The 27,057-nt window shown below is 30.7% G+C and overlaps 4 protein-coding genes across 5 annotated transcripts; 2 read left to right on the top strand and 2 right to left on the bottom strand.

The window, feature by feature from the left end:
* Window positions 1-1,491: 1,491 nt before the first annotated feature.
* On the bottom strand, window positions 1,492-4,873 carry LOC149889539 (uncharacterized). Its single transcript, XM_090085409.1, has 7 exons — window positions 4,281-4,873; window positions 4,109-4,190; window positions 3,626-3,747; window positions 3,164-3,248; window positions 2,853-3,002; window positions 2,339-2,617; window positions 1,492-1,856 (listed from the first exon to the last, which is right to left on the bottom strand). The coding sequence occupies exons 1-7, from the start codon at window positions 4,727-4,729 to the stop codon at window positions 1,623-1,625; spliced, it is 1,401 nt and encodes a 466-aa protein (XP_089941535.1). The 5' UTR covers window positions 4,730-4,873; the 3' UTR covers window positions 1,492-1,622.
* A 99-nt stretch (window positions 4,874-4,972) lies between these two features.
* On the bottom strand, window positions 4,973-7,741 carry LOC149889538 (uncharacterized). The gene is made up of 3 exons (XM_090085408.1): window positions 7,528-7,741; window positions 5,505-7,291; window positions 4,973-5,424 (listed from the first exon to the last, which is right to left on the bottom strand). The coding sequence occupies exons 1-3, from the start codon at window positions 7,614-7,616 to the stop codon at window positions 5,051-5,053; spliced, it is 2,250 nt and encodes a 749-aa protein (XP_089941534.1). The 5' UTR covers window positions 7,617-7,741; the 3' UTR covers window positions 4,973-5,050.
* A 3,462-nt stretch (window positions 7,742-11,203) lies between these two features.
* Window positions 11,204-13,054, top strand: LOC149889537 (uncharacterized). Its single transcript, XM_090085142.1, has 2 exons — window positions 11,204-11,447; window positions 11,820-13,054. Exons 1-2 carry the CDS (start codon window positions 11,204-11,206, stop codon window positions 13,052-13,054), a joined length of 1,479 nt encoding a protein of 492 aa, XP_089941268.1.
* A 5,432-nt stretch (window positions 13,055-18,486) lies between these two features.
* On the top strand, window positions 18,487-22,303 carry LOC145180697 (uncharacterized). Of its 2 annotated transcripts, none has more exons than XM_090086334.1 (4): window positions 18,487-18,749; window positions 18,917-19,110; window positions 19,196-21,500; window positions 21,612-22,303. In XM_090086334.1, exons 1-4 carry the CDS (start codon window positions 18,657-18,659, stop codon window positions 21,675-21,677), a joined length of 2,658 nt encoding a protein of 885 aa, XP_089942460.1. In that variant the 5' UTR covers window positions 18,487-18,656; the 3' UTR covers window positions 21,678-22,303. The 2 variants fall into 2 exon arrangements, with proteins under 2 accessions (XP_089942460.1, XP_089942461.1); XM_090086335.1 differs by having other exon boundaries at window positions 18,704-18,759.
* Window positions 22,304-27,057: the final 4,754 nt, after the last annotated feature.

The raw sequence follows: 27,057 nt of genomic DNA, 5'->3' as shown, positions 1-27,057 counted from the left end.
GACTGGAAGATTTTTACTTATCGTCATGGAACGGATCAAATGTGACTTCATTCAACAACAAATCGACTGGACTTTTGTATCAATCCACTTCATCCATCGGTTCCACCACCACCATTTCTTTTTACAGAAATTTCGGAGAAGCAGATTCTACACTGTTACGGAAAAAGGTGTTCATGTAAAAGAAAAAAGGTGCTGATGCGTGATACTATATGAACACCTATTAGGTGTTGCCGTTAAAAGGTGTTGATGTAAAAAAAGGTGTTCTTGTTACATTAACACCTAATAGGCGTTGCTGTTAAAAGGTGTCGATGCAAATAAAGGTGCTCATGTTTAATAGGTGTTCATGCAATTACAACGCGTTTATGACGCACATATTTAATTATATAAAAGTAAACATGATCTTCTTAACCTTTCTGTTTACTCATAATTAGCATGTTTTAACAAAAAATTTTGCAATTTAGTTTTATGAAAAAAAAGTTCCATGAGCGCTAATAATATATGTTTTATAAAACAACCTATCATTTTATATTATATACACATTAAGACTATAAATATGCAAGCATATTTTATAACAAATAAAAATTATCAGTAAAAAAACAAATTCATATATTTGAAATAAAATTTTAATACAAGTTTTTTAAGTTGTTTTTTAAGTTGTTTTTTTTAACTTTGAAAATATACTCGACTTCACCAGTTTTTGCAACTAAACGGTTGTCATGCTGACTAACAGAACTTGCATTAAAATGGTATAACAGATATCTGCTCTCCAGACATTTGATGAATGATTATCTAAAAACGAGCAAAAAGTTTTATAATTTATCATTGAAAAAATATAATAATAATAATTACTAAGACATTCCTACTGTATTTCATTTTTAGTTCATTTCATAAAAGAAAAACTACGTAATGTTACCTTTTCATTAACTTTACTTTTTCCATCTGCAGATGATGAGAAAGAATTCTCAATAGAGAGTTCTTTCTCTTAAATATTTTCAGTCGGAAGTTCAATCTTTTGTTCAACCCATTGTTGTTTTCTATTTATTGTACCCCTGAATAAACTAAACAAAAATCGTTTGAGAACAAATAAGATCTCCATAAAACAATTAATATACAAAATAAAAAAATCACACAAATACATTTATATACAATGTATAATAATATCTAACACTGCATTTATCAAATAGGTTCCTGAAAGGTTTTTGAAAACTTTTTCATATCATTTCAAATCAAAGATCCTTTAAATAGGCAAAAGTTTATACAAACAAACTTTAATTTTTTATAATTTCTTTATTAGTTTTATTTTTCCTTAACTATATGGTGCCTTACAATCAGTTGTTTTTATTTGTATGATTTATTAACTGATTTTAAGACTCTGACGAGTTGTAATACAGCTGATTATACTCAGTTGAATTAGAACTAAGAATCGAAGCCTTATAATCAATTAAATATAATCAGCTATTTATTTTATAAATAATTTACAAACACAAAATATGTGAATGTGACAAAAAAAATTAAACTTAGAACAACTTATATAATAAAAAATGTTACAAAAACATAAAATTATTAACATAAAATGTTAAAGATAAAACCAAAAATATATTTAAACCATTTTAACAAAGTCATTATAAAAGTAACAAAATAGATTTTACAATTTTGATGTTACTCATTTTTCTAATTTGCATAATTATTTCTAATATTTCAAAAACTGCCTCTTGTTTTTTGCAATGTATTAAATTAAACGCTACACTCAAAGAAGTGCCGACAAGAAGAACTTCAATTAAGTTTGCACAGGGAATAGAAAATTTATCAACTGTAACTGCAAAATCTCTATTTTCATAGTGAAGACGAATCATATTCTATAAAAAAATAAATCAAATAGATCAAAATAAGTTATTTTTGATGTTAATCAAAAAAAAAAAAAAGAAGACAGAACAATTTTAACTAAGTATAGTTTCATAAAAGATATATGCATTTAAAAACAACTTATATTTTATATTAACTTGTTTATTAATTACGCAAATCATACACTAAAAACAATAAATAATACAATAAATTATGCAATAATAATTATGCAATAAAACAGTTATAGGATGGAGTTTCAAGGCATAACAATAACTTTAAACTAAATAATCATTATTATTAATTTTACATTAAATGATTTAAGAAATTTTGAAAAAAATAAAATTGCTGTTGTGGTAGATTCATCATCATGTAGTACATCAAAGCTTGTGTTTTGGAGTTAGAGCTGAGAGAGGGTTGTAACAATAACTAAAAAATGTAGCTCCATAGGCCTTGTAAAGGGAATTCAAAAAAACTTTAACTTTAAAGTTAAACTTACCTTATCAGTAAATTCTACAAGTTTTTGACGACATCTAGCCACAATAAATTGAAATCCAATTGTATGTGAATCGGAAGAAGACATTGTAGGATTTACCATCTTTACCAGATTAAGAACAGATGAATATCTCTTTAAAAATGGGGCCCATTTCATACAAATATTTCTTAGCGAATCTTTCATCAAAACTTGAACCTCTTCAAAGTCTAGTCCATTATCCTTGTACGGTGAGCTCTCATTTAACTGATACACTTGGAGCATTCTCTTGCTTTCATGATATACCTAAAAAAATATAATTTTTCACAGTTACCACTAATAAAATGAGGATACCAATAAGGATTTTAAGGAGATTTAAGGTGAAATTTCCCCAATTTTTAAGAAGATTTAACCCTGAACAGGAAAATTTTCATTAATAAATAAGGACAACTAAGGAGAAAATCATTACTTTTTACACATTATCTTTGTTTTCAAATAGATAGAAAAACGTCAAAAACAAATTAGGTAAAGAAATTCTTACATTTTCAGCTGATAAAAAGTAGGACTTAAATAATTCTAACTCTTTCAAAAATCCAACAGTTTCTCGTGCATTATTACGTTGCATGAAAGTTGTTTCCATTACAACCTCTTGTTCAAGTGAGGTTTGAACATTGTTTGAAATTGTAACAAGCTAAAGTGTTTTATTAAAATATGTAATAAACATTTATACAATCAAAAATATGTTAATTTATAAAACAGATATAAAGCTAATATGTGGTACCCAATTTTTTGTGACAATCTAGGAATTGCAATTTAAAAAGATTGGGAGCAAATAGATAATTGTAAACTTACATATGCCTCATTTACAACGTCTGATACTTCATTAACATTGCTTATAAGTCTTAATGGTTCATTGATATCACTGTTACTTACTGTTCTAAAATAGATTAGGACACAATAGAAATATATAATATGATCATAAAATAAAAAAAAACTATTAAATTGAACAAGCATTGATCATCCATATCACATTTTAAAAATCCGGAAAACTGATTGCGTAAAATATCTGGAAAAATCCGGAATATATTTTCCATTATTTTCTTCTTAATCTTGCTTTGAAAGTAAACAAAGAAAATCAGGAGAAATTAATGAAAACTGACAAACTTTTCATCTTTTTATAGATATTTAGTTTAATTAGGTTCTAATTTTTTAAAGATTTTTAAGGAGGAGTGGAAACACTGCAATAAAAATATATCAATTACATAAAAATATATCAAATACATAATAATCAAGTATATTTATATAAAAAAAAACCTCTTCATTGCCTTTGACACAGTAGCTTTTGCATATTTCTTTTGCTTTTCAATGACAGAAGCACAATTCATTTTTCTTCTATAATTTTTGAACCTGTCAATAATTCTTTGGTGGAAGCATTTCTAGTAGTAAAAAAAATAAATTAACGTTTTTCTTTTCTAGTCAATTTAATCGTGTATTGTTTTGTGTAGTTTCCATTATTACTTAAAACAATATTAAAATATAAAAAACTTAATAATTTATAATTCAATTTATAATTTATAATTTTATTAAAATTTTATTCATAATATATTAAAAATCACATGTTAAGTTTTTTAGATTTACTCAATTTATTTAAAAATCATAACACGACTGTAATAAAAATTTTTTATAATAGTTATAATAAAACTTTACATTTTTTCAGCAAGGATAAAATATTTTTAAACAACAAAATATTATAATTTAATTTATTTAATTCAACCACTACACCACAGATTAACTCACTGAATATTGAACAGCTTTGAACTCTGGATACTTTTCTTGAATAACCATCACCAGCTCATTTAACTGAATTCCATTTATATATCTATGATATTAAAAATAACTAATTTAGTTTAAGAACTTAGAGTTAAAATATTTAGATAAAAAAATCTATATAATAGAACTAAAAACACACGGATTTTGTTGATCAACATATTCCAATACTTTATGAAAAATGATCCCAACCCAGTGGTTCATAAATTGACCATCTGCTACTATTGATTTGGCATCAAGTATCCCACATGTAAGTCTTGCTTCCACAATTGCATCTGTTGGGATTTCAAATTTCAAACCTGGCCATTGTTTTAAAGAAATACTTTCATTTCCCACAACTTCTTCTGATGATTTATTTAATGCTAAACTTGACACTTGACGTTCCAAAAAAACTAGTTTCAAATTATTATTTTTAACTAAAAAATCGAGGGTTTCTCCATCATCTATTTCTGCACCAGAACCATCATACAATTGTAGCAAATTACTGGACGAACATGGGAACTTATTGCCACATTTTGACAGCAAATCAGAATATGATGTGTATAGAATAACTTTAATTGTGTCACCTTTTTGTACATTAATTGATTGCATCTGCAAATATCAATGATAATATATAACACAAAAAGTAAATTATTTTTTTATTAGTATATAATTAACTAATTAGTATTAAATTAGTATAAAATTAATACTATCATTAATATTAATTATCATTAATATAAGATATAAACATCCTGACCTACCTGCTGGCTTTATAAGAGGGTAATAGGGAGGATGCAGAAGTTTGCCAGGGCCCTGGGTTTTTTCAAGGGCCCAAAGAAAAAAAGTGACAATACATAGTTACTAGTTTTGTTTAATTTTGAATTAAATAAATTATAAACATAAAAGGCAGAAATAACAACTCATGAAAAATATTCATATGATAAATAATCGGACAATAAACTCTTTTTCTTTTATTTCAACAGATTTAGATGCACTTGATTTAAGAGAAAAAATGTCATGTAAAGAAAATGAGTTTTTATGATGCTCTACAACATATGAGTTAACCAAAGGAAAAAATGATATTGCTATTTCTTGGCACATTGCATACCAAACATTGTTAATAGACATCAAATAATTTATTTTAACAGCTTTTTCTTCGCTTAGAATCAAATAAGAAGATACTGTCAACTGTTTTCCCTGGACTGTTAATTTTTCTGTATGAAAAATTGTGTTCAAATATGGTTTAAACGGTTCAAGAAGTACTTCTTGAGCATGACGAAGAGATATCTTTGCATATGAGATAGATCCTGAAAAATAAAATATTTGTATTATATTGCATGAAAATAAACAAATATGTGATTCATCAATTATTATGATAGCAGCTTACCTGGAACAATATCATCAGTCCTTTCAAGAAGATGTCTACAAGTTTCATGCATTTGAAATCTTTTTGAAAATGAATATATAGGGTTTTTGAATTGATGACAAACTCTAGCTAGCTTTTTAAAAATCTGATGCCGTTGTTCAAAACGCATGCACCAGAAAGTTTTCATTGTTCCCATGTAGCTTGAAAGGTCAGGATAGTGAGTGATGAAATGAAGCTTTGCTGCTACTCTTGTGCCATTATATAATGTTTTGATATAGTTAATAAGTTGTGGAATAAGAAAATACAACGATTCAATATGTTCATTACAACGGCTATTTAAAATCAATAAAATTTCACAATGGATAATCATCATATCCCAATAAGGTGCATCTTCATCATTGAAATTATCAAAAAGAAACAATGGCAAACACAATGAAATGGTTAGCATTTCACTAGCAGTAAGTGCCAGCTTTGATGTCATATAAGTTGACGTCAATATTAAATTCACTGGCAATTTTACATCTCTTAGCAATAAATTCATACCAATCAATGTTAGTTTTCGCTTGGCCATGTAGTGATTCAAAAATGTTGAAATTACAACATGGCTTATTCCTTCCAAAAAATCATGCATGAAATCACTTGGGAAAAATGCAGGTAAAAATACATAGGGTAAGTGTAAAAACGGAGATAACTCCAAACATCCATGTTGTTGTTTTGTACTATCAACAATATAAGATTCATGAGTTCTTTGAAATACATTTGTGTTTTCCTGTCTAACACAGAAGTAACAATGTCTACATATGTATCCACTATGAAAATGTGATTGCAAACCAAGAAGCGGATGAGCTGTTAAATTGTCAGCAGCCATAAAACATGCAATAACATGATATTCTTCATCATTTACAAAAAATGTATTAAATAATAAGTTGAACAAGTCATCAATAATTGGCTTAAAAAACTCATTGAGTGTAATTTTTTTAACCACTTTAAAATTGCACAATGAAGCTAAATGATAGTTGCTCATTTTAGATCCATTATTGTTTTGGTTTAAAATAGAAAAATAAATGACTGATATTTTATGTATACCCCTGCTGGTACCTATTGGGTTACATACCTCTAACTCATCAGAATACAAACCAATGTATACTGTTTTGGCTGGATCTGAAAATGGCAGGATAGAACTTTGAAAGTAGTTTGATTTTGAAAAAGATAAAGAGTCCGGGTGCAAAATTATTTGACCCTTAAGAATACTTTTTAGGTTTTCTCCTAGAGGCACATGATAAAAAAAATCCTCACCAACAGTAACTTTCACTGCTTTTACATGACCCAATTTACCTAAATAACTATTAAACTTATCTGGACTCATACAATGTGATAAACACAAATCAATACTGTTGTCTCTTTGAAGTTTATACAAGAAAGATTGGGCATATGGGTTGTAAATTGATATGCCAGCCTGTTGCAAAAAACTTTTAAATGAGCTACATACGTCACCCAATATAGCTTTAACTGAATCACCGTGTAGTAAAAGTAACTTTTTTGATGTATTTTCAGAAACCAAATGATAATTCATAGTTATCATAAAAGACTTTTTTATTTCATCAAACATGTCAAATATATCAGTGGACTGGTCTGCATTTTTGTCACATAACTTTGTATCAATACAAACTGGCAAATCCAATTGAATAGGTGATTCAATCTGATTCTGTAAAATATTATTTTGTCGTTCATCTTGATGCCTTCTATAAACATGATTTTTAGCAACTACATAGTTTTTAAATTCAGCAGAACAAAAATGGCACGGTATTCTAAAAAATATTACAAAAATTAAAATGTTATAATTAATGTTTGACAGTTGAATGTATAAAAGTTTGTAACTTACATATATATATATATATATATATATATATATATATATATATATATATATATATATATATATATATATATATATATAACTTTCAATTAGATAATAACTTTTTAATTTTTACGTGTATGTGCATGTGTGTATATATTTTATGTAAATGATGAAAAGTTAAAGTACTTTTGTCCATAATGGATTCGATGGAAGTGAGATAGCAAATTGCCAACGGATTTGCATCTAAATGAACACTTGACACAAGGAAAAGCCATTGCAAATATTTTTCGCGACAAATGACAAAAATTTTATTCCAAAATAAGCTTTTTCTTCGTTCGCCCTAGGAATTTATTTTTAAAGCTTTATGTTTAAAAAGGTGTCGACGTCGACACCTTTTTACGTGAACACCTTTTTTTTTAACGCTAACACCTACTTTCTAAACAGTTTGTATTTTTTTGTCTTCAACACCTATTACGTTAACATAAACACCAATATAGGTGTTCGTGTTCGTATTATCAACACCTTTTTACGCTAACACCTTTTTTTTCAGACACGGACACCTTTTTCCGTAACAGTGTATGCCTACTGTCGCAGCTGGTAGAAGGCTTGTTGTCACGCTCAACTCTGGTGATGCTCAAGTCGGTCAATCTGGAAGCTTTTACCTTCTTCTAGGACAAGTGTATTACTACGCTTAAAAATTCGAAGAATTTCCATGGATCCGAAGAATCTAAAAAAATTCACAATTGAAATTCTACAGATGAAAGAAAAAATTGAAAATGACTTAAATAAATTTCTAATTATATAAAAAACAATGAGTATGTCAGAAAATCAGCGTGTGATGATAGAACGGCTAAATGCAATGTATGAAAGGGTAGAACCTCCAACGTCGGAAGAAATGAGTAGTCTTGAAATATATGAGTTAGAGTTGATAGAAAGAGATGAATTTACTAATGAAATAGAAGAAATTTATAGAAAAGTTGAAGAAAGATATTATTCTACCATAAGCCTAAGCGATGATGATGAAAGCGAAGATGATTTTAATGTTTTAGACGAAGCTAATATATTTAGCTGGTCTAGTTCAGAAGATGACCCTGAAGATTTGCCTTACAATGAATCTGCGATGAATGATCCTGTATATTTAGATTACAATTCGATGAGTATTGAAGAACAAAATGAATATGATGATTATATATATAATGAATTGTTAGAAGATCTGCGTAATGAAAGATATGAAACGAGAGCAAACAACTTCACCATTTACATCGAAGATGATGAAAGCGAAGATGAGGAGGAGAAAAAAAATAGATTAAAGATTGAAGCGTTGATTAAAGGTTTTAAAAAGGATAAATATAGAGTGTGTGCTTCTGCTGCTTAAACATTTAGATTTTTAATTCTTTTTGAAGAATTAAAATTTTGAATTTTGAGTTAAATAAATTTCTTACAATATAAAAAATAACAATGAGTATTATAGATGATCTTATTTTATCGCAATATGGAAACTTTGAAGATTCAGACTATGAAGATATTGCTCCTAAAGATATCGTTACTAAAGATAACATTACTAAGGATAAAGCCTCTAAAGATAAAAGTCCTAAAGATATAGACCCTGAAGATATAGATTACGATGAATCGAAGATGGACGAGCTAATAAATTTATTTAATAAACGACTAGAAAGAGACCAAGAACATCATCTAAGAATTGAAAGACCTGCCTATGAAATAATAGTAACAGAACCCACTAAATATTGTAACAAAATTAAAGTTAAAGTTATTATAAAAAAACCATATGTAGCTGAAGTTACATTAGAAAATAAATTCCTTTAAAGAGAACAAAGTCATTTTATTCTTTACATGTGAGGAATAAAATGATGTATTAAAAATATTTTTTTTGTAATAATAAAAATGGAGAATCATGTGCATAAAAAATATTTTAATAATGATCGAAAGGCGTGTAATAAATCATATCTTTTTTTCGACAAGTATTTGAAGCATCCTCCCTCAAAAGTAGGAGCTAGATATGAAATATTTGCTCAAAAAGACATCACATTAAATAAACTGAGTCATCAGAAAATAACTTTTATGTTTGGAATAAAACTTAAAAGCGTATTAGCTTTAGTGAATTTGAGGGAAAGCCTAAAATCAAAACTGGATTATTTCGGTCACAGCATGATGATATCAGAGTCGGTGGATAATGTGATCATGGAGATTTTAAATAACAGCAAGTCAGATGTTATTATTAAAAAAGGGGAAAGTTTATGCTTTGTCAATTTCATTAATGAGTGAAAAAAAATATTTTTTTTCGTTTAATATAAAATGGAATACAATTACGATGCTAAATCTAAACTTTATCCAGTTCTTCCAACAGCTCCTGTAGATGAAGGACATAGTTACCGTCTTCAGAAAATAAGCGAAATCCAAAAAGAGATGGACAACGAGAGGAAAAAGAGAGTGCATATGAGCAAAAAGTACCATCGCGCTTCCAGAATCATTTCTTTTGTAGACACTACGTTGCAAGCAGGTGGTGTTGCACTTGGAGCTGTTGGAATTGGAACTTTGACCACCATCGCTGCTGCTCCTATAGCGATTGCGTGTGAAGGTGTGGCTATTGGAATGGGGTTTTTATCCATTGTAGGAGGACAAGTCAACAAAAAACTAGGATTAAAAGCGGAGAAGCATGAAAAGATCAAAGTGTTGGCAGAGTCGAAATTGAACACCATCAACAGTCACATTTCAAAGGCTTTAGTAGACAACGTTGTGAACGATTCAGAGTATGAATTGATTTTAGAGGAGCTTCAAAAGTTTAAGAGCTTGATGAAAGAAATAAGAACTAAAACAAAAATTAACATTGACGAGATAACCAAAGAGTCGTTGATCCAAAAAGGAAGAGAAGATGCGATAAAAGCGTTTAATAATTTGTTTAAAAAAAACTAATTTAAAAAACATAATTAAGTCTGGGTTTAAGTTTTTTTCTTGTGTTTTAAAAAATGTCCTTTTTTAAAATAGCAGACCCTAACAAGAGGGATGAAATTGTGAAAGAACTTGTTGAAAGAAGAAAAAGAATCTATCAAGATAGTTTGAATGAAAATATTTATGATGCTAATCTTCAGACTGACTTGAGCAAGCTTTACAAGCCTCTGATTGAAAGCAATGAAAAGATGATCAAAAGCATCGAAGAAAGACGCAATGAACAAGTGCCTCCCAGTTTTGATGAGACAAATCATTTAGGAGACATTTCATCCGTCTTTTTAAATACACGTTTCGTAAACGATGTTAAATACACGTTTCGTAAAATACACGTTTCGTAAACGATGTTAAAAGAAATTTCGAAATTAGTAAAATTAGTAATAAATTGTACTTTGGAAAAATGGAGGTGGAGGTAGATGGAAATGATATCGTTGTTGGAGGAGAAAAGTATGAAGGAACAAAAGGTCTTTGGGAGCTTATGACAGAATCTGAAGCTCCAAACAAATTATGGAGCGACGTTAACGATGAAGATTTGGAAAACTATTCAAAAATTATTTTCAACAGTGGTGCTATTTATTCGGAATCAAATCCGAACAAGCCAAAAGCCTCCAGAAGCGAAAAATACCGACAAATTATAAAGCCTCTTTGGGATAAATTTAAAAGTGAAACTAAAGTCAAAAAAGGTAATGGAGTGGTTATACTTCCGAGCGATCCAAACGCTCTTGTGGAAAAGCTTGAATTGAGCATAGCTGCATGGCATGCTGGAAATAAAGAGTCGAGAAATGTGGCTGTTTCCATTTGCGATGAACTGTTGAGACAGAATAGGATTAATAAAGACGAGTACAAGGCTATGATCGCGTATATCAATATGAAATAAAAAAATCTTTGGAATTAAAAAATGATCGTTTATAGAAATAGATATGTTAAGAAGCATATTGTGGGTGGAAGTGGTATAATTGACACGCTTAAGAATTTCTTGAGAAGAGCAGCATCTTCAAGCGCTTCAAGAGCAGCATCTACTTTGGCTAATAAAATTGCAAAAACTGAACTGGGAAGAGAAGCAATCATGGCTACTAAATCTGCAGGAAAAGAGTTAGCTTCTGCAGCCATTTCCACTGCTAAAGATGTGGCTATTGATAAAGGTAAAAAGACCATTGAGAAATTGTATGCCAAGACTGGAACTCCTAAAAATTCTTCGAATTTCCATGGATCCGAAGGATCTAAGCCTCATGAAGCTGTAAAGAATGATCTCAACCTTAAAAGCAAAGAAATTATTTCAAGCATTGTTAACAGAGCGGCAGCAGCACCGGTTATAGATGAATATTCCATGTTTGGATCGGGATTATCGAAGAAGAATGCGATTAGAATACAAGACCTGGTAAAACTTTCAAAGAATCTAAAAAAGGGAAATGGACTTTTGATTGCATGAGGATGTAAAAATTTTTTTCTTTGATGTATAAAAATGGCAAATTCCGATGTTTTAAATTTTACAGAAGAGATTATTGTTGATGAAGAAATTGAGAGATTCGAGTTTCATGAATACGAACCAGTGAATAAGAATCTAAACGTGGATGGAGAAATAAGAATCAATATTGAGCAACAAGATTTGTTCACGCTTCCATCTGAGGCTTACCTTTTGGTTGAAGGAAGACTTTTAAAAGCGGATGGAACTTCCTACGCTGATGCAGACGTCGTTGCTCTTGCTAACAACGGTATCATGTACATGTTCAGTCAGATTAGCTATCAATTATCTAATCAAGAGGTAGAAACCATTTACGAACCTGGACAAGCTACCACCATGATTGGATACCTCAAATATCCAGTGGAGTTTCAACTTTCAGAGGGTATGAACCAGCTGTGGCAGAGAGGCGTAACAGCTTTAGCAGATCTTGTCAACAACACTGGATTTAAAAATAGACAAGATTACATCATTACAAAAAGTGAAGAAAAAGGAACGTTTTCGTTCTGCATTCCTTTAAAACACATTTTTGGATTTTGCGATGATTACGATAAAGTGCTCTATGGATTTAAGCATACACTTGCTCTTGTGAGAAAGGGTGATAGTGATGCTATTTTTACAGCAGCTGCAACAGCTGCAGGAAAAGTAGATCTGACTAAATTATCTTTGTTTATGCCTCATGTCACACCCTCTGTAGCAGCTAGCAACAATCTTTACAAAATCATTGAATCAAAAGTAGATGTCCCATTTTCGTTCAGATCTAGACAATGTGATACCATCGCTGTTCCTGTATCCAACAACTTTAGTTGGAGGTTAAGCGCAAGATCTGCTAGTGAAAGGCCTAGGTATGTCATTGTTGGATTTCAAACCAATAAATCTGGAAGTCAAGAACTAAATCCTTCAGTCTTTGATCACTGCGACTTGAAAAACATCTATGTCACTTTAAACAGTGAAAGGTATCCCGCTGTTGATTACAATTTAGACTTTAATAACAACAAATACTCAAGAGCTTATAGAGACGCCTCTAAGTTTGACAATAGACTTTATGGAACAAACGATATTATAACTCAACCCAATTTGTCTGCCTTAAATTATAGGTACATTTGTCCTCTTTTTGTTTTCGATGTAAGCAAGCAGGCTGAGAGGTTAAAAACTTCAGTGATAGATGTGCAAATAAAAGCGACATTCAATGCAAACGTTCCTGCAAACACTCAAGCCTTTGCTGTTCTCATTTCCGATAAATTGCTCAGACTTAAATCAGATGGAAGCAGAATGAATATTGTTTATTGAAATGTTTTCAAAATAATATTTTTTAAATAAAAAATGAGATATACGAAAAAGGATTTGAAAAAATTACTGAAAGAAAACGGAATTTCCAAAACGTCAAACAATAAAATGTCATTATTGATGCTTGCGGTTGAGAACAACTTGATTGATAAAAACGAATGGATTAAAGACGTGAAGGAAGAGCGACCTGTGGGTAGACCGAAAAAAGATCTAAATCTGTTACAAGAAGAATAAAATGAAACAGTTTTTTCCGTTTTTTCTAGAATGCAGTATCAAAGAGACTGACGCAAATAAAAAAAGACATCTTGAGCTTCTTGCTTTTGGAAAAACAGGTGTGTTTTGCGAATCTGTTTACGTTACTGAAAACGGAGATTTTAATATTCCAAAAGAGTACAGTGAGGAAGAGAGAGACAAGCTTTACCGACTTGTATGGAATGGTGAAACAGAATATTCACGAATGGAAAAGAAAATCAAAGAGCGTCTCAATACTTGGAAAGACTTGCCTAAAGAAGAAAAGCTAAGAATGATTGACAAGTATGTGCTTGGTTTGGATTGCGATTTCGAGGAGAAGAAAAAGATTTCTGGAAATCTAAAAAGCGCGATTTTAAATCACTCGCTCGCTTCCAATGACATTGTGTATGAAAACTTTAAAATACTTTGTATCAATGTCATAAATTAAAAAAATCGAATTTGATTTCAAAAAAATCTTTGCAAATAAAAAAGATGATATATACAAGAAAGATTTTAAAAAATTTGTTAAAAGAAAACGGCGTTTCCAAAACGTCAGAGAATAAAATGTCACTCATAATGATTGCGATTGAGAACAACTTGATTGATAAAGATGCAATTTTGGAAAAATCGAAAGAGGTGAGACCTGTGGGAAGACCTAGAAAAAATGAGAAAAAAGAAAAGAAGCCTATTGATCCTAAATATTCTAGGCTTGGCTTAATTAGAAATAATCCTTTACGTTTGAAAATAACTCATGTTGATACTGGCGAGGTGGTGGAATACAAGTCTGCTTACGAATCACAGAAAAAGACGGGGCATGGATGGAATTACTTTGAATGTCGAAATGGAAAAGTAGTTGATGGATACAAGTATGAGATTTCTGGAACAAGAAGTTTTTAAATTCTTTATATTGAATTTAAAAACAAATCAATATATGATATAAATAAAAAAAATCTTATTAATAAAATGGAAAACAAAACGGTGAGAGAATTAAAAGAAATTGCCAAAGGGCAAAAAATAAGAGGGTACTCTAAAATGAGAAAGGGAGAACTTATAATGGCTTTGCAGCCTCCTAGAGTTGTCTCTTCTCCTGCTACTTTTCGTAGACGAACGACTGAGGCAAGACCTTTGCCTGAAAGACCTACCGTGGTGAGGTTTGTTCGACCAGCTGTAAAAGTTTCAATAAAGCCGACAAAAGTAAGGCTTGTTTCTTCTGCAGTGATAAAGCCTCCTATCGCTCCAAAACCAGCCCATTTGCAAAGACCTATCCTTGACGAGCCTGTTTCAGATTCTAACAGCTACAAATGTAAGAGAGCTCATGGGTGAGATGGAAGAAAAAGTATTGGAAAGTAGTGTTAAATACAATGCTTTAGGATCTAATTCTACCCTGTCTAAGATTTTAAGGATGGATATTAACTTTACTGATTATGAACCTCTTAGCGGTTCCTCCTATATTGAACTGTCTAAAGAGCTGAAAGACAAAAAGGCGATCATCAACATGAAAAACGACGACAATCAGTGCTTTAAATGGTCAGTCACTAGAGCGTTGAATTTAAAAAATACGCATAACGAAAGAATTGACAATGATCTTATTTTAAAATCAGAAGAGCTGAATTGGGATGGAATGGAGTTTCCTGTCAAGATCGCTCAAATTAAAAAGTTTGAGAAAAATAATCCAACTATTAGCATTAACGTCTTTGGGTATGAAAATGAAAAACTTTATCCTTTGAAAATATCTAAATTTGCAGATCGAAAGCACTGTGTTGATTTGTTGTTTATTTCAAACGAAGACACTGACCATTATTGCATGATTAAAAGTATGAGTCGGTTATTGTCTACACAAACATCAAATCAACAGCATAAAATGTATTATTGTAGAAATTGCTTGCAAGGCTATGACCAGGAAGAAAAGCTTCAACAGCATCAACCTTATTGTTATGATAACACCTCAGTAAGAATCGAACTTCCTAAAGAAGGAACAACCGTTCAGTTTAAAAACTATCAAAGGGGTATGAAAGTTCCATACGTTGTATATGCTGACTTTGAAAGTTTTATCAAACCCATCGAGGACAACACTGAATATAATAATAAAGAGTCATACACCAAACAATATCAAAAGCACGTTCCAAGCTCCTTCTGCTATTACATCAAATGCTTTGATGATAGCCTTTACAAAGGAAAACCAGTCATGTACACAGCTGAAAGCGAGGAGGATGATGTTGCTCAAAAGTTTATAAATATGCTTGAATCAGATCTTATAAAGATTCTTGACAAGATTGATATAGTAAAAAAGAAAGTGGTTACTGATAAGGATGAAAAGAATTTTGAGGTTGCAACTCTATGTCATATTTGCAATAAAGGTCTTAACGATGACAAAGTACGAGATCACTGTCATTTGACTGGAAAGTATCGTGGTGCTGCGCATAAGAAATGCAATAAAGATTATAAACTTCCAAAATTCATTCCTGTCGTTTTACATAATTTGTCTGGTTACGACAGCCATTTGTTCATCAAGAAATTAGGTGGAAAACTCAATTGCATACCCAACAATGAAGAAAAATATATCAGCTTCACAAAAAGCATCAAAGTGAGAGAATTTACTGATAAGAAGGGTAAACTAAAGGAAATATGGAAAGAGATGAGGTTTATTGATAGCTTCAGATTCATGGCTGGTAGTTTAGACGGTTTGGCTAAAAATCTAAACAACGACCAATGCAAAAACGTTGCTCAATATTACTCTGAAGAGCAGTTTGATTTATTAAGAAAAAAAGGTATTTACCCTTATGACTGGGTGGACTCGATTGAAAAGTTCTCCGAAACGCAATTGCCTCCTATTGAAGCATTCCATTCCAAACTGAATGATGAGGGAATAAGCTCTGAAGACTATGCGCATGCAAAAAACGTTTGGAATGTATTTGGATGTGAAACGTTTAAAGATTACCAAAAACTGTACAACATGTCTGACGTGTTGATACTTGCCGATGTCTTTGAAAATTTCAGAGACACTTGCATGGAATATTACAAGCTTGACCCTGCTTGGTATTACACCTCACCTGGTTTGGGTTGGGATGCTATGTTAAAGCTAACTGGAATTCAGTTAGAGCTTCTGTCTGATATTGATATGCTTAATATGATAGAAAAAGGGATACGTGGTGGAATTTGCATGATCAGCAAACGTCATGGAACTGCAAACAACAAATACATGAGTGATTATGATCCTTCACAACCATCGAAATTCATTCAGTATTTAGATGCAAATAATTTATATGGATGGGCTATGTGTAAGCCTCTTCCTGTTAGAGGGTTCAGATGGATGACTGAGGATGAACTTTTAAATTGGAAATCCATGCCTTGCATTCTTGAAGTCGACTTGGATTATCCTAAAAGCCTACACGATTTACACAACGACTATCCTTTAGCTCCTGAAAGACTAACCATTGGAAAAGTAGAAAAGCTCGTTCCCAATTTAAACAACAAAGAAAAATACATCATTTATCATGAAAACCTAAAACTCTATGAACGACTTGGATTGATCGTTACCAAAATTCATCGAGGTATTACCTTTGAAGAAGAACCTTTCATGAAACAATACATTGACCTCAACACCACATTAAGAGCAAAAGCTAAAAACGAGTTTGAAAAAGAATTTTTTAAGCTCATGAATAACTCTGTCTTTGGAAAAACCATGGAGAATATTCGAAAGCATGTTGATATTAAACTGGTTACCACAAGAAAAGAAGTCTTAAAATTGTCAAGAAAACCTAATTATGATAGAAATACCATTTTTGATGAAAACCTTGCAGCGGTTCACATGAAAAGAACAAAACTCTTTTACAACAAGCCTGTTTACTTAGGACTGAGCGTTCTAGACATAAGCAAAATTCTCATGTTTGAGCATCATTACGACTATATCAAACCTAAATACGGAGATCGCGCGAAATTACTCATGACTGACACTGACTCACTCATTTATGAAATCGAAACGGATGATTTTTATCAAGACATTGCTAACGATATTGAAGCTAAATTTGACACGAGCAACTTTTCTAAAGACCATCCTGCTATTGAAAACGTTGGGTTTAAAGAGGGTTAAATAATAAGATCATCGGCATGTTCAAAGACGAGGCCGGTGGAAAAATAATTAAAGAGTTTGTTGGACTTCGACCCAAACTCTACTCTTACAAGATCGCTAAAGATGAACACAAAAAATGTAAAGGGGTTAAAAAGAAAGTCGTTGATAAACACATCACTCATCAAGACTATTACGACTGCTTGATGAATAAGACAGAAAAGCTTACAGCCATGAACGTTATCCGATCACATCAGCATAACATTTACACCGAAGAAATTAACAAAGTCGCACTCAGCGCTGATGACGACAAGAGGATACGAACGAATGATGGCACTCACAGAACATTTGCCATCGGACACTACAAACTAAAACCGTGCTTTACATTTATGGACTATGATCAACTCTTCAGACCTGATGATTAATATAAACTCAGAACACGATGTTATCCTGAAAACATTAACTATAGCAAATCACAATATTATAAAATGTTAATGCTGTATTAAGAAAATGTCAATGAGCCAGAATGCACAATTCATGATTGCAGAAAATTAAAAACACGACGCCATCTTGAATTCCTTAAGTATGGAAAAATGTCAATGTGCCAGAATCGATATTGTGTCTTGAAAAATGTCAATGCATATAGAAAACTGTCAATGTCCTAGAATCGGCAATTCATAGTAGTTACATACATACATACATACATACATACATACATACATACATACATACATACATACATACATACATACATACATACATACATACATACATACATACATACATACATACATACATACATACATACATACATACATACATACATACATACATACATACATACATACATACATACATACATACATACATACATACATACATACATACATACATACATACATACATACATACATACATACATACATACATACATACATACATACATACATACATACATACATACATACATACATACATACATACATACATACATACATACATGCATGCATGCATGCATGCATGCATGCATGCATTAGGGTGTCCCAAAAATATATCATAAATCGAATTTTAATGTGCGGAATACTACATTTAGCAAAAGTTTATCCATAAAGAAAAACAAACAAAAAATTAAGTTTTTAGCTCAAGCGGAAGGTTTTTTAGGTGAATTCACTTTTATATAATAATTTATAATAAATAAATTTTGATTTAAAATTGATTTTTATCCGAGTCAATTTTTATTTATGTTCCGACAAAAGCATGGCCAACAATAAAAATAAATGATGCGTGTTTTATAAACAATAAAAACTAATGATGCGTAAATTTAACTCAAGCCAATATATAATTAAAGTTAAAATCAAGTTAAAAAGTTGTTTTCAACCAAGAAATTCGTCTAAAACACAGGTTTGAAATTGTATATAAAACTTATTTACCAGTTTCACTATTTTTTCATTATTTTTTGTATATATTATAGAATATACTATAATCTATAGTTGTATACTACAATCCTGATTCAATCAACTACAACTAAATGCGTCTAATGAGTATTTTTTAAATAAAATAAATTTTAGAAAATGTCTCTAAACATAAATTATCACGTTAATTCACTGAGAACAGATATTGATGATGCATCAAAAGCTACAAGGAAGAGGAGACAATTTTATTTGCTAGGGTTTCCTTTACAGAGTTTTGCCCCTAATAGACTTCCAACAAATGGAGAAATGCTGAGAAGGTATTACTGGCTTAATCTCGAAAAAAGCATAAGGTAAATCTGAAAGCAATTAACAAAAGCATTACATTTTTTACACGTTTAATGTTAACTTTTTAATGTTTTTTTTTTAACTTTTTAGCACCACACAGATCAACATCAAAATTGGTTGTCCAGTTGCTTCCGGGAAGACGTATTTAAGATGCTCCAGGTTTGCTAATGGAGTGTGCAGAGAGAATACTAAGCAGATAGTTACTGGTGTCTGTATTCTGAGAGAGCTTGTCAATTTATGGGAGCAGGCTGGGTTTAATGATGTTTTCATTGTGACGGAGCAAACTATCAAGACCAGAATTACCAAAAAAGTTAAGGAATACCACACTTTAAAAATGCTAAAAACACTCGAACTACCAGAGGGTAGCTACAAAAAGAAGGTGAACACTTTTTTAAAAGAAAGCAGTGCTCTCTTCTCTATTAATAAAACAAACATATTTGATTTAATAAAAAGTGTTAAAAATAGGGATGATGAGGCGAAGAAGGAAGACATAAAATTCTTGAGGCTTTGTCTGAGAGGGGATATGGTCAAATTCGGGAACATGGACAATAAATTTTGTGAAAATGCTCACAGGGCGCAAGAAAAAATAGTTAAGATGTCTGAAAAAATCCAAAGACATAGAGATAAAAATAAGAAAAAGGAGATTAGCTATTTGGAAAGTGACTTTTCAAGCACAGATAGTGACAATCAAACTGAGTGCGACGAACTATATTTACCTCCAGCTAAAGTCCAGAAAAAACAGAAAAGGTTTCAGAGTGACATCAAAGTTTGCCTTCAGTTAAGTATCAAAGATATTCTTAACAATTGGATTCCAATTATGACCAGATTTGGAATTGGAGTCAGGCCGGGTATGTGTCTTTTGTCTTCTCTTTACAAGGCTGGTGGAGTTAATATTGATAATATCTCGATATCAAGATCAACTCTAAACAGGAAAACTCATAATGTTGTGGAGTCTGAGGCACAGATAATTAGAGAGGAAAACATTGATAAAATAAGAGGTTTAAAAGTTGTGGTACATTTTGATACCAAGATTTTGAAAAGATACGATTGGGAAAAAGGAGTTTCTAAATATGAGGATAGAATTGCTATCAGCGCATCTTCACCAGAGTCTGGTCCACTAGACTTTCTTCTTGGCATCTTAAAAATCGAAAGCTCCAAGGGAAGTGATCAAGCCATTGCAATTCAAACAATGCTTGAATACTATGAAATGTCGGATCAGATTATTGGATTTTGTTCTGACACAACATCCAGTAACACTGGTAAAAATAAAGGTGCTGTAAGTATTATTATTTCCTATGCCCTTAAAAGACCGGTTCTCTGGTTAATGAGCAGACATCACATTTATGAAAGACACGTGGCTCATGTGATGAAAGAAATATTTGGTCCTACAAATAGTCCCAGCAAAAAACTTTATGTAATTCTCCAAAAACTATGGCCGCAGATTTACGAAGATGTAAATAAACTTGAGAGAATTGTAAAGTTTGACTGGTCTCAAGATGCTTTCAGGCCCGGCTCATTACTGTTCAAACTTGCCTTGGATACTAAAGAGTTTTGTATTACAGCTCTTCATAAGAATACTTTTCAGAGAGGTGATTACAAGTATCTTTGTGAGCTTATGGCATTTTTTCTAGGAGCTGAGTTATCGAACTTTTCATTTAAACAGCCTGGAGCTCATCATGAAGCAAGGTTTATGGCTGACTGTATATATTTACTGGTTATTCAGATGACTCAAAAGTACCACCCTGCTGATTCCGAAACAGTTGGAAAAAATACAATAAACCATCTGAAAGTCGCAACCAACTACATAGTATTTTTTCATGGACTCTTCTTTCTAAAAAGCCCTAATTCTTCTCAAGCACCTTCAAATGATTTAATAGCGTTCGATATTGCTTTTCAGTTACAAACAGTAGACGAGTTTAAAGAATTTGCAGCAATAGGAAAGGTTCTTTACCAAAGTCTTAAGCGTCACACTTGGTATCTGTCTTCGCAACAAGTCATTTTTGCTCTTGCTGATAAGGATCTGAAAACCGAAGTTAAGACCAACATGTTAAACAAACTGCTTTCTTATGATATCCCGGAGTTAAAAGGTCTGATTAAAAAGAGACCTGAAACTAAGGTTGAAATTATTCCTACATCAAAATTAGAAGACTTTGTCAACGAGCAGTCCTACCTTTTGTTCTTCCTATTGGAGATCTCCAAGAAGGAAATTCTGCTATGGAAAGAAAAAGGCATCGAAGCATGTGAAAATGAGGAAGTTTCCCAGTCTTTTACTTACTTTTCAAAGTGTGTAAGAGCACTTGCAGTTGTAAATGACCGTGCAGAACGCTACATTAAGTTAATTCAAGATTTCATAGAGAGAACACACAATGAAGACAGGCTTCAGGATACTCTCCAGGTATTTTCTTCAATAATACGAAATATAAATGTGATTTTTAGTTGTTATTAATAATAATGGTTGTTAATGTATATGTAGTACTTTTTATAAATTTATGTATTTATAATTTAGGTAGTTCAGAAGAGCCGTAAAAAGGTTTCAAAGAACGCTACAAAGAAAGATTTAAAAATTATTTAGTTAAATATTATTTGTATTAATAATATTGGTTTATGTTATTTTACATTATGTTATATTATTTTTTGATGTTTGAAAAAAGTGATTTTTTGATGTTGAAAAGGTAAAACTTTTATAGCTCATAGTTTTCGAACGTTAAAAGATTTTTGTGTCAATTTTAAATTTTATCGACGAATATAGATTTAGTTGAGAATAGTAAAAAAAATTACGTATCACCTTGTTGCTCTTACGTTTAGGGCAGTTGTAGCTAAAAACTCTAGGGCTTTTTGTTCCCAGGATCCAATCATTGTAATTTTTTGCAAAGCATCCTTATTTAACATAAGTATAAACATATATGTTTGGAGTATGTCTGAAAATTAAATTCAAACGTTAAAAAATGCTGTATCTGCGCATGCGCCTGCATTCTAAAAATTATTTGCTGTTCATTTTGTTGCATTTAAAACAAATTTCTCCTTAAAATTGATGATTTATTTTGTAAAAAAATTTACTTAAAAAGTTTACGACAAGCATATTTGTTTGTTTAACACGCAGCAAATTTTTTGTTTGCTAAGGTAACAATTGTAATCGGAATAATATGAACTAAGTTATTATTAAGTCAAGTTTTACTTAATAAATTAAAAGTGAATTTACCTAAATAACCTTCCCCTTGAGCTAAAAACTTAATTTTTTTTTTGTTTTTCTTTATGGATAAAATTATGCTAAATGTAGTATTCCGCACATTAAAATTCGATTTATGATATATTTTTGGGACACCCTAGCATGCATGCATGCATGCATACATACATACATACATACATACATACATACATACATGCATACATGCATACATAACTGCTCAAAGGCAAAATTGGAGCAATTTTCTGCATTAAGTTGTGATGAAGGAAAAAAAAAGGATCCACAACAACAACTCAAAGCGCATAATACTTCGGGATAAACCCGGCCGTGCATCAACTTCTACGACAAAACCGAATATTTATAGCATAAAGCTAACGCTGTGCATCTGGTGAGATCAGCTCGTATATACCTACTATAAGGTACTCCAGCCTAAAAAACCATCACTAGAGAACTTCAACAGTAATATTTAATGAAACTGAATTGAGCATTGAAGCTCAAACGTCCCCATATACCAAAAGACGTGACAAAGTGATCTTTCAGATATTTTCAAATTTATATTCAAATTTATATTCAAATTTATATTCAAATTTATATTCAAATTTATATTCAAATTTATATTCAAATTTATATTCAAATTTATATTCAAATTTATATTCAAATTTATATTCAAATTTATATTCAAATTTATATTCAAATTTATATTCAAATTTATATTCAAATTTATATTCAAATTTATATTCAAATTTATATTCAAATTTATATTCAAATTTATATTCAAATTTATATGCTAAGTGATAAGAATTGAAATTACATAAAGCTCACTGAAAAATACAGAAAAAAGTGATGAATTAAAAGCAATTTGAAATACAATAAAGCTTCAGAAATTAAATTCAATGACCTCACTCTTTCCAAATATGACAATAAGTATATATCAACGAAATTGAATGAGCATAATTGAGTAAAAATATTTGTAATATTTTGGATAATTATTGTAAATTAACAAAAACTAAGAAGAAAAAAATTTACAACATTAAAATTCCCATCATCCTCTAAAAAATGATACTGACAATGTAGTGCTATTTTGTAAACTGCACATATTAAAATCACCCTAAAGAATTTAAATAACTTACTTTAGCCAATCGTGTGATATTTGAACTAGTCTTTTATCTTTTTTAGCTGGTGACGGTTATAGAAACAACTTTTAAATTTAAAATCGCACGCATTTTCATTCTGCAATACTTTTATTAAAATACAAAACTGCTAATGCCATACCCATTTCTAATGTTGACCTTTTGAGATCTTTAGACAATGTAACTAAATAATATTGTTCAGTCCTTCATTCCATTTTTGGGCTTCACCATGTAAACTTTACTTTTATAAATTATCGTCACTAAGGTTATTAAAATTTTTTTAACTATTTCATAAATCCAAATAGTTATGCTAACTTTGGAAATTCTGCCGTATTCTTCACTTTGTTCTGCTTTTTTTTAATTACACTGCTATTTTGACCTGAAAGAGAAAAAATATGGCGCTTTGCTTTGTCGTGAAAGTTGGCACAATTATAAAGATTAGTGCGCATATTATTCTTCGTTCGGTAAAACCTTTCCTGTTCATTTAATGTCCGTTGTTCATAGGGCTTACTGATAGCAACATCTTTAAACGAGAACCTCTAATTCCTAGATTATATTGTATAACAGTAGCGAACAAGAAAAGATTTCTGCACCCTCCATAGCAATTGAATATTTGACGTAGTTTTATGAGCGAGTTTGGTTAGCCATCTCCAAAGCTTCCATAACTAAGATCAGCATTTTTACCTTCCCACATTTGACAACTACAAAAATATTTCCTCAACACTTGAGTATCTATTCACCATCAACAGCTTATAACAGTTACAGCACTATTTTAAAAACTGTGACTCTGTTTTTAAGTCCTATTAAATGATACAGTTACTAATGCTTTTCCAGATTCAAATTTCTCTTTTGATTTTTTCTTAATATTCTTGGCAGCTGCTTTCATTGATGCTGTAATAGAACTTTTGTACGCTGATGTATTGAACTGACTCTTCGAGTGAGTTCAATACATTAGCATACAAGCTATTGCATGTTACATCAAGTATAAAAATGCTGCATTTACATCAGCATACAAAATATTGAATTTTCATTTATGCAGGGAATATTTAACATTCTTGAAAAGTCAGTGATAGGTTTGTCTTTTTTATCAACTTGATGAAAAGCAATCAACATTTTTCTATTTGTTTCAAAAAAGTTATATTTTTTACTTTTTACATTAGCATTTTTTAATACTTCATTCGAGGTGAATATAGAGAACACAAAGATGCATTCTTGACAATTCAAAGAAAGTCTTAAAAAGTTGTAAAACTTACGACAGGAATTTTTTTCATTATTTAGAACAACAGAGTTATCACACTCTGGAAAGCATCCAACTGGTTTAATCAGGTTTGTCAAGGTTGAATCAAGTTTATCAAGGTTGAAGTGTTCACAATGAAATTATAATTATCAGATTAAGTGTCATTAGAGTCCTAAATGACAATTTTTTCTGACTTATGGTTAAACGAAGTGTGGCAGGTGCTTTCGTTTAACCAACTATACTTCCTGATTACCAAATATCGGACTTAGTACAAAGTGTTCCAAGAAAATATAGATATGCAGTTCATTTTCTGTTGTTTTTTTTTTTTTTTGTTTGTTTTTTTAATATTTACAATATTTGATAATTTAATTATTAAATAAGACCTAAACTATTTAAAAACTGAACTAGATGACAAAAATGTGATCAAGTCTCTCGGTGACGAATTTAATTTTTAAAGCACTCCTAGGCTCTCATTCGTCTAGAAAGATCTTATGGTGGGAATCCCGCATATGAACTACTTAACATCGTAAAAAAGACAACCCCGCAATTGATAAAAAGAGAGTTCTCCTAAGAACTAATAAAATATTGTAATGAGAGGCTGCTAAACTTTTAAATTAGAATATCTGCTCACTCACTTCAAAAAAAATCGTCGCAGATTTTTTTTTAAAATCCTTCGATTTTAAATAAAACTCTGCGTCGAGTTTTTCGAGGGAGTTTCAACTTACTCCAATATTATTGACTTAGCAAGAAGTTTAAAAATAGATACTTAAGGATAAAATACAATAAAGCGCAGCAAACTGTACTACAGCAAATGACTACAGTTACAGCAAGCATTTTTTTAAGTACCTATTTCGGACACACTCAGTTACTGTTAATAGGGTATTTCAGCACTCGTTAAAGTTTTACAATCAGCTTTTTTTATATTAGCAGATTTAATTTATGAAAATGTCTTAGCTGATGAATGAGCTGTTGCGTCCGTCATTTTTTTTATGTTCAAACTCTGGTGTCTATCTGGATTTGTAAAATAAAATATCACTTTACCTTTTTATATGATATTTGCTTTAATACTAGTTTTAGTAGATTTTTAAAATAATTAAGCTCTATAAAAGTGGTTCAGGGAATATCAAATAAAAAAAGTTTCGTGAGAAAAACAAAGAAAAAAAGTTCTTTCACGGAGCTGGAACCTAAATAATCTAGAAACCCTAAAAATATATTTAGCATTACATTTAATTGTTGATCACAATGAAATAAATAGAAGTAGAAAAAAGTTGCCGAACGGATTTATTTCACACACAGTTTTTTTGGTTCAAGGTTTAAAAAAAGTTTTGATCGAAATGACGTCAACAGTAAAAGTATTGGATTTATTTTATATGACCGATGTAGCAGCCTAAAATGATTCATTATTTACTAGTAAAAATTGCTCGTCAATTTATTTCTAGAAGTAAATAAGTACTTCTTCAATTAAATGAAGTAGAAGGGAGTTTGTTAAGAAATACCTTCATAATTGGTACTTTTGTAATTTGATTGATTGCACTCAGAGCGCGGGACGGTTAAGTCTCGATAAAAATACTTAATAAACTATTTTATTATAGAAGATATCGGTAATTTAAGCGATTATTTAGAATAACCCGATTTCCGCAATCGAGTTAAGCTTGAAGTTGGAAAAGAATTGTTATTATTACATATAGTAGAAAATATAGCGTGCAAATTGTAATACGCACTGTTTTAGAAATAAGTCAGAGCGCTTTTATTATAATCTTTAGTCATCCCCATATCCATTCAAACCTATTCCTCCAACACCAGATAATTGTTACGGCATAAAAATCAACTCATATTTGCACCTATTCTTCCAACACCAGATAATTGTTACGGCATAAAAATCAACTCATATTTGCACAGAATTGTAACTAGAAATGAGATATGGGTTATTAGTTTTATAGTATTTTAAACGACATAATATCTTTAAAGTAATTTATAATCATACATCACATAAACTTTAAAACTATTGTAATAAATTGTAAACAACTAAATTAATCATTTAACTAAGCAGGGTAAAGAAAACATTGTCTAGTTTTAGAATGGCAAACAGCTCACCTAAAGTTAATTAAAAGTTACTCCCAAATTTAAAAATCAAAAAGTTCAAATTTTATCAATATATATTAGGATTGCTCTGCACAGTTCTTTTGTAAATGGCAGCACAAAAAAGAACATGTGCCAAGAATGTTTTTTGTTATTATTTGTTTGAAAAAATATGACAAATTTAGTCTTACAAACCATAGACTAATGGAATATTAGAAACGGAAGAATAATGAACTGTTTTAAATGGGAGGCGGTTGATTCATCCGTCTTATTTTCTTCTAATTCTTTTTGAAGCAATTTACAAGATTCCTCAAAATATAGA

This window comes from Hydra viridissima, unplaced genomic scaffold (assembly GCF_058129835.1).
Source record: "Hydra viridissima isolate aposymbiotic clone 2 unplaced genomic scaffold, HvirCarnegie_v1 scaffold_4, whole genome shotgun sequence".
Classification (NCBI taxonomy): Eukaryota; Metazoa; Cnidaria; class Hydrozoa; order Anthoathecata; family Hydridae; genus Hydra; species Hydra viridissima.
The sequence above is the reverse complement of the archived record's forward strand: the minus strand, read 5'-3'. Positions and strand labels throughout refer to the sequence as shown.

Excerpts from the sequence above, each read along its gene's own strand:
- LOC149889537 (XM_090085142.1), top strand. The coding sequence starts at position 11,204 with ATGATCGTTTATAGAAATAGATATGTTAAGAAGCATATTGTGGGTGGA. Across the intron at positions 11,448-11,819 it reads AGATGTGGCTATTGATAAAG|AAATTGAGAGATTCGAGTTT; the intron begins GTAAAAAGACCA and ends TTGTTGATGAAG.
- LOC149889538 (XM_090085408.1), bottom strand. The coding sequence starts at position 7,616 with ATGGCTTTTCCTTGTGTCAAGTGTTCATTTAGATGCAAATCCGTTGGC. Across the intron at positions 7,292-7,527 it reads CGAATCCATTATGGACAAAA|AATACCGTGCCATTTTTGTT; the intron begins GTACTTTAACTT and ends AATATTTTTTAG. Across the intron at positions 5,425-5,504 it reads GACTGATGATATTGTTCCAG|GATCTATCTCATATGCAAAG; the intron begins GTAAGCTGCTAT and ends TTTATTTTTCAG.
- LOC145180697 (XM_090086334.1), top strand. The coding sequence starts at position 18,657 with ATGATGCGTAAATTTAACTCAAGCCAATATATAATTAAAGTTAAAATC. Across the intron at positions 18,750-18,916 it reads GAAATTCGTCTAAAACACAG|AAAATGTCTCTAAACATAAA; the intron begins GTTTGAAATTGT and ends AATAAATTTTAG. Across the intron at positions 21,501-21,611 it reads GGCTTCAGGATACTCTCCAG|GTAGTTCAGAAGAGCCGTAA; the intron begins GTATTTTCTTCA and ends TTTATAATTTAG.
- LOC149889539 (XM_090085409.1), bottom strand. The coding sequence starts at position 4,729 with ATGCAATCAATTAATGTACAAAAAGGTGACACAATTAAAGTTATTCTA. Across the intron at positions 4,191-4,280 it reads TATGTTGATCAACAAAATCC|ATATATAAATGGAATTCAGT; the intron begins GTGTGTTTTTAG and ends TTAATATCATAG. Across the intron at positions 1,857-2,338 it reads TTGTAGAATTTACTGATAAG|AATATGATTCGTCTTCACTA; the intron begins GTAAGTTTAACT and ends ATTTTTTTATAG.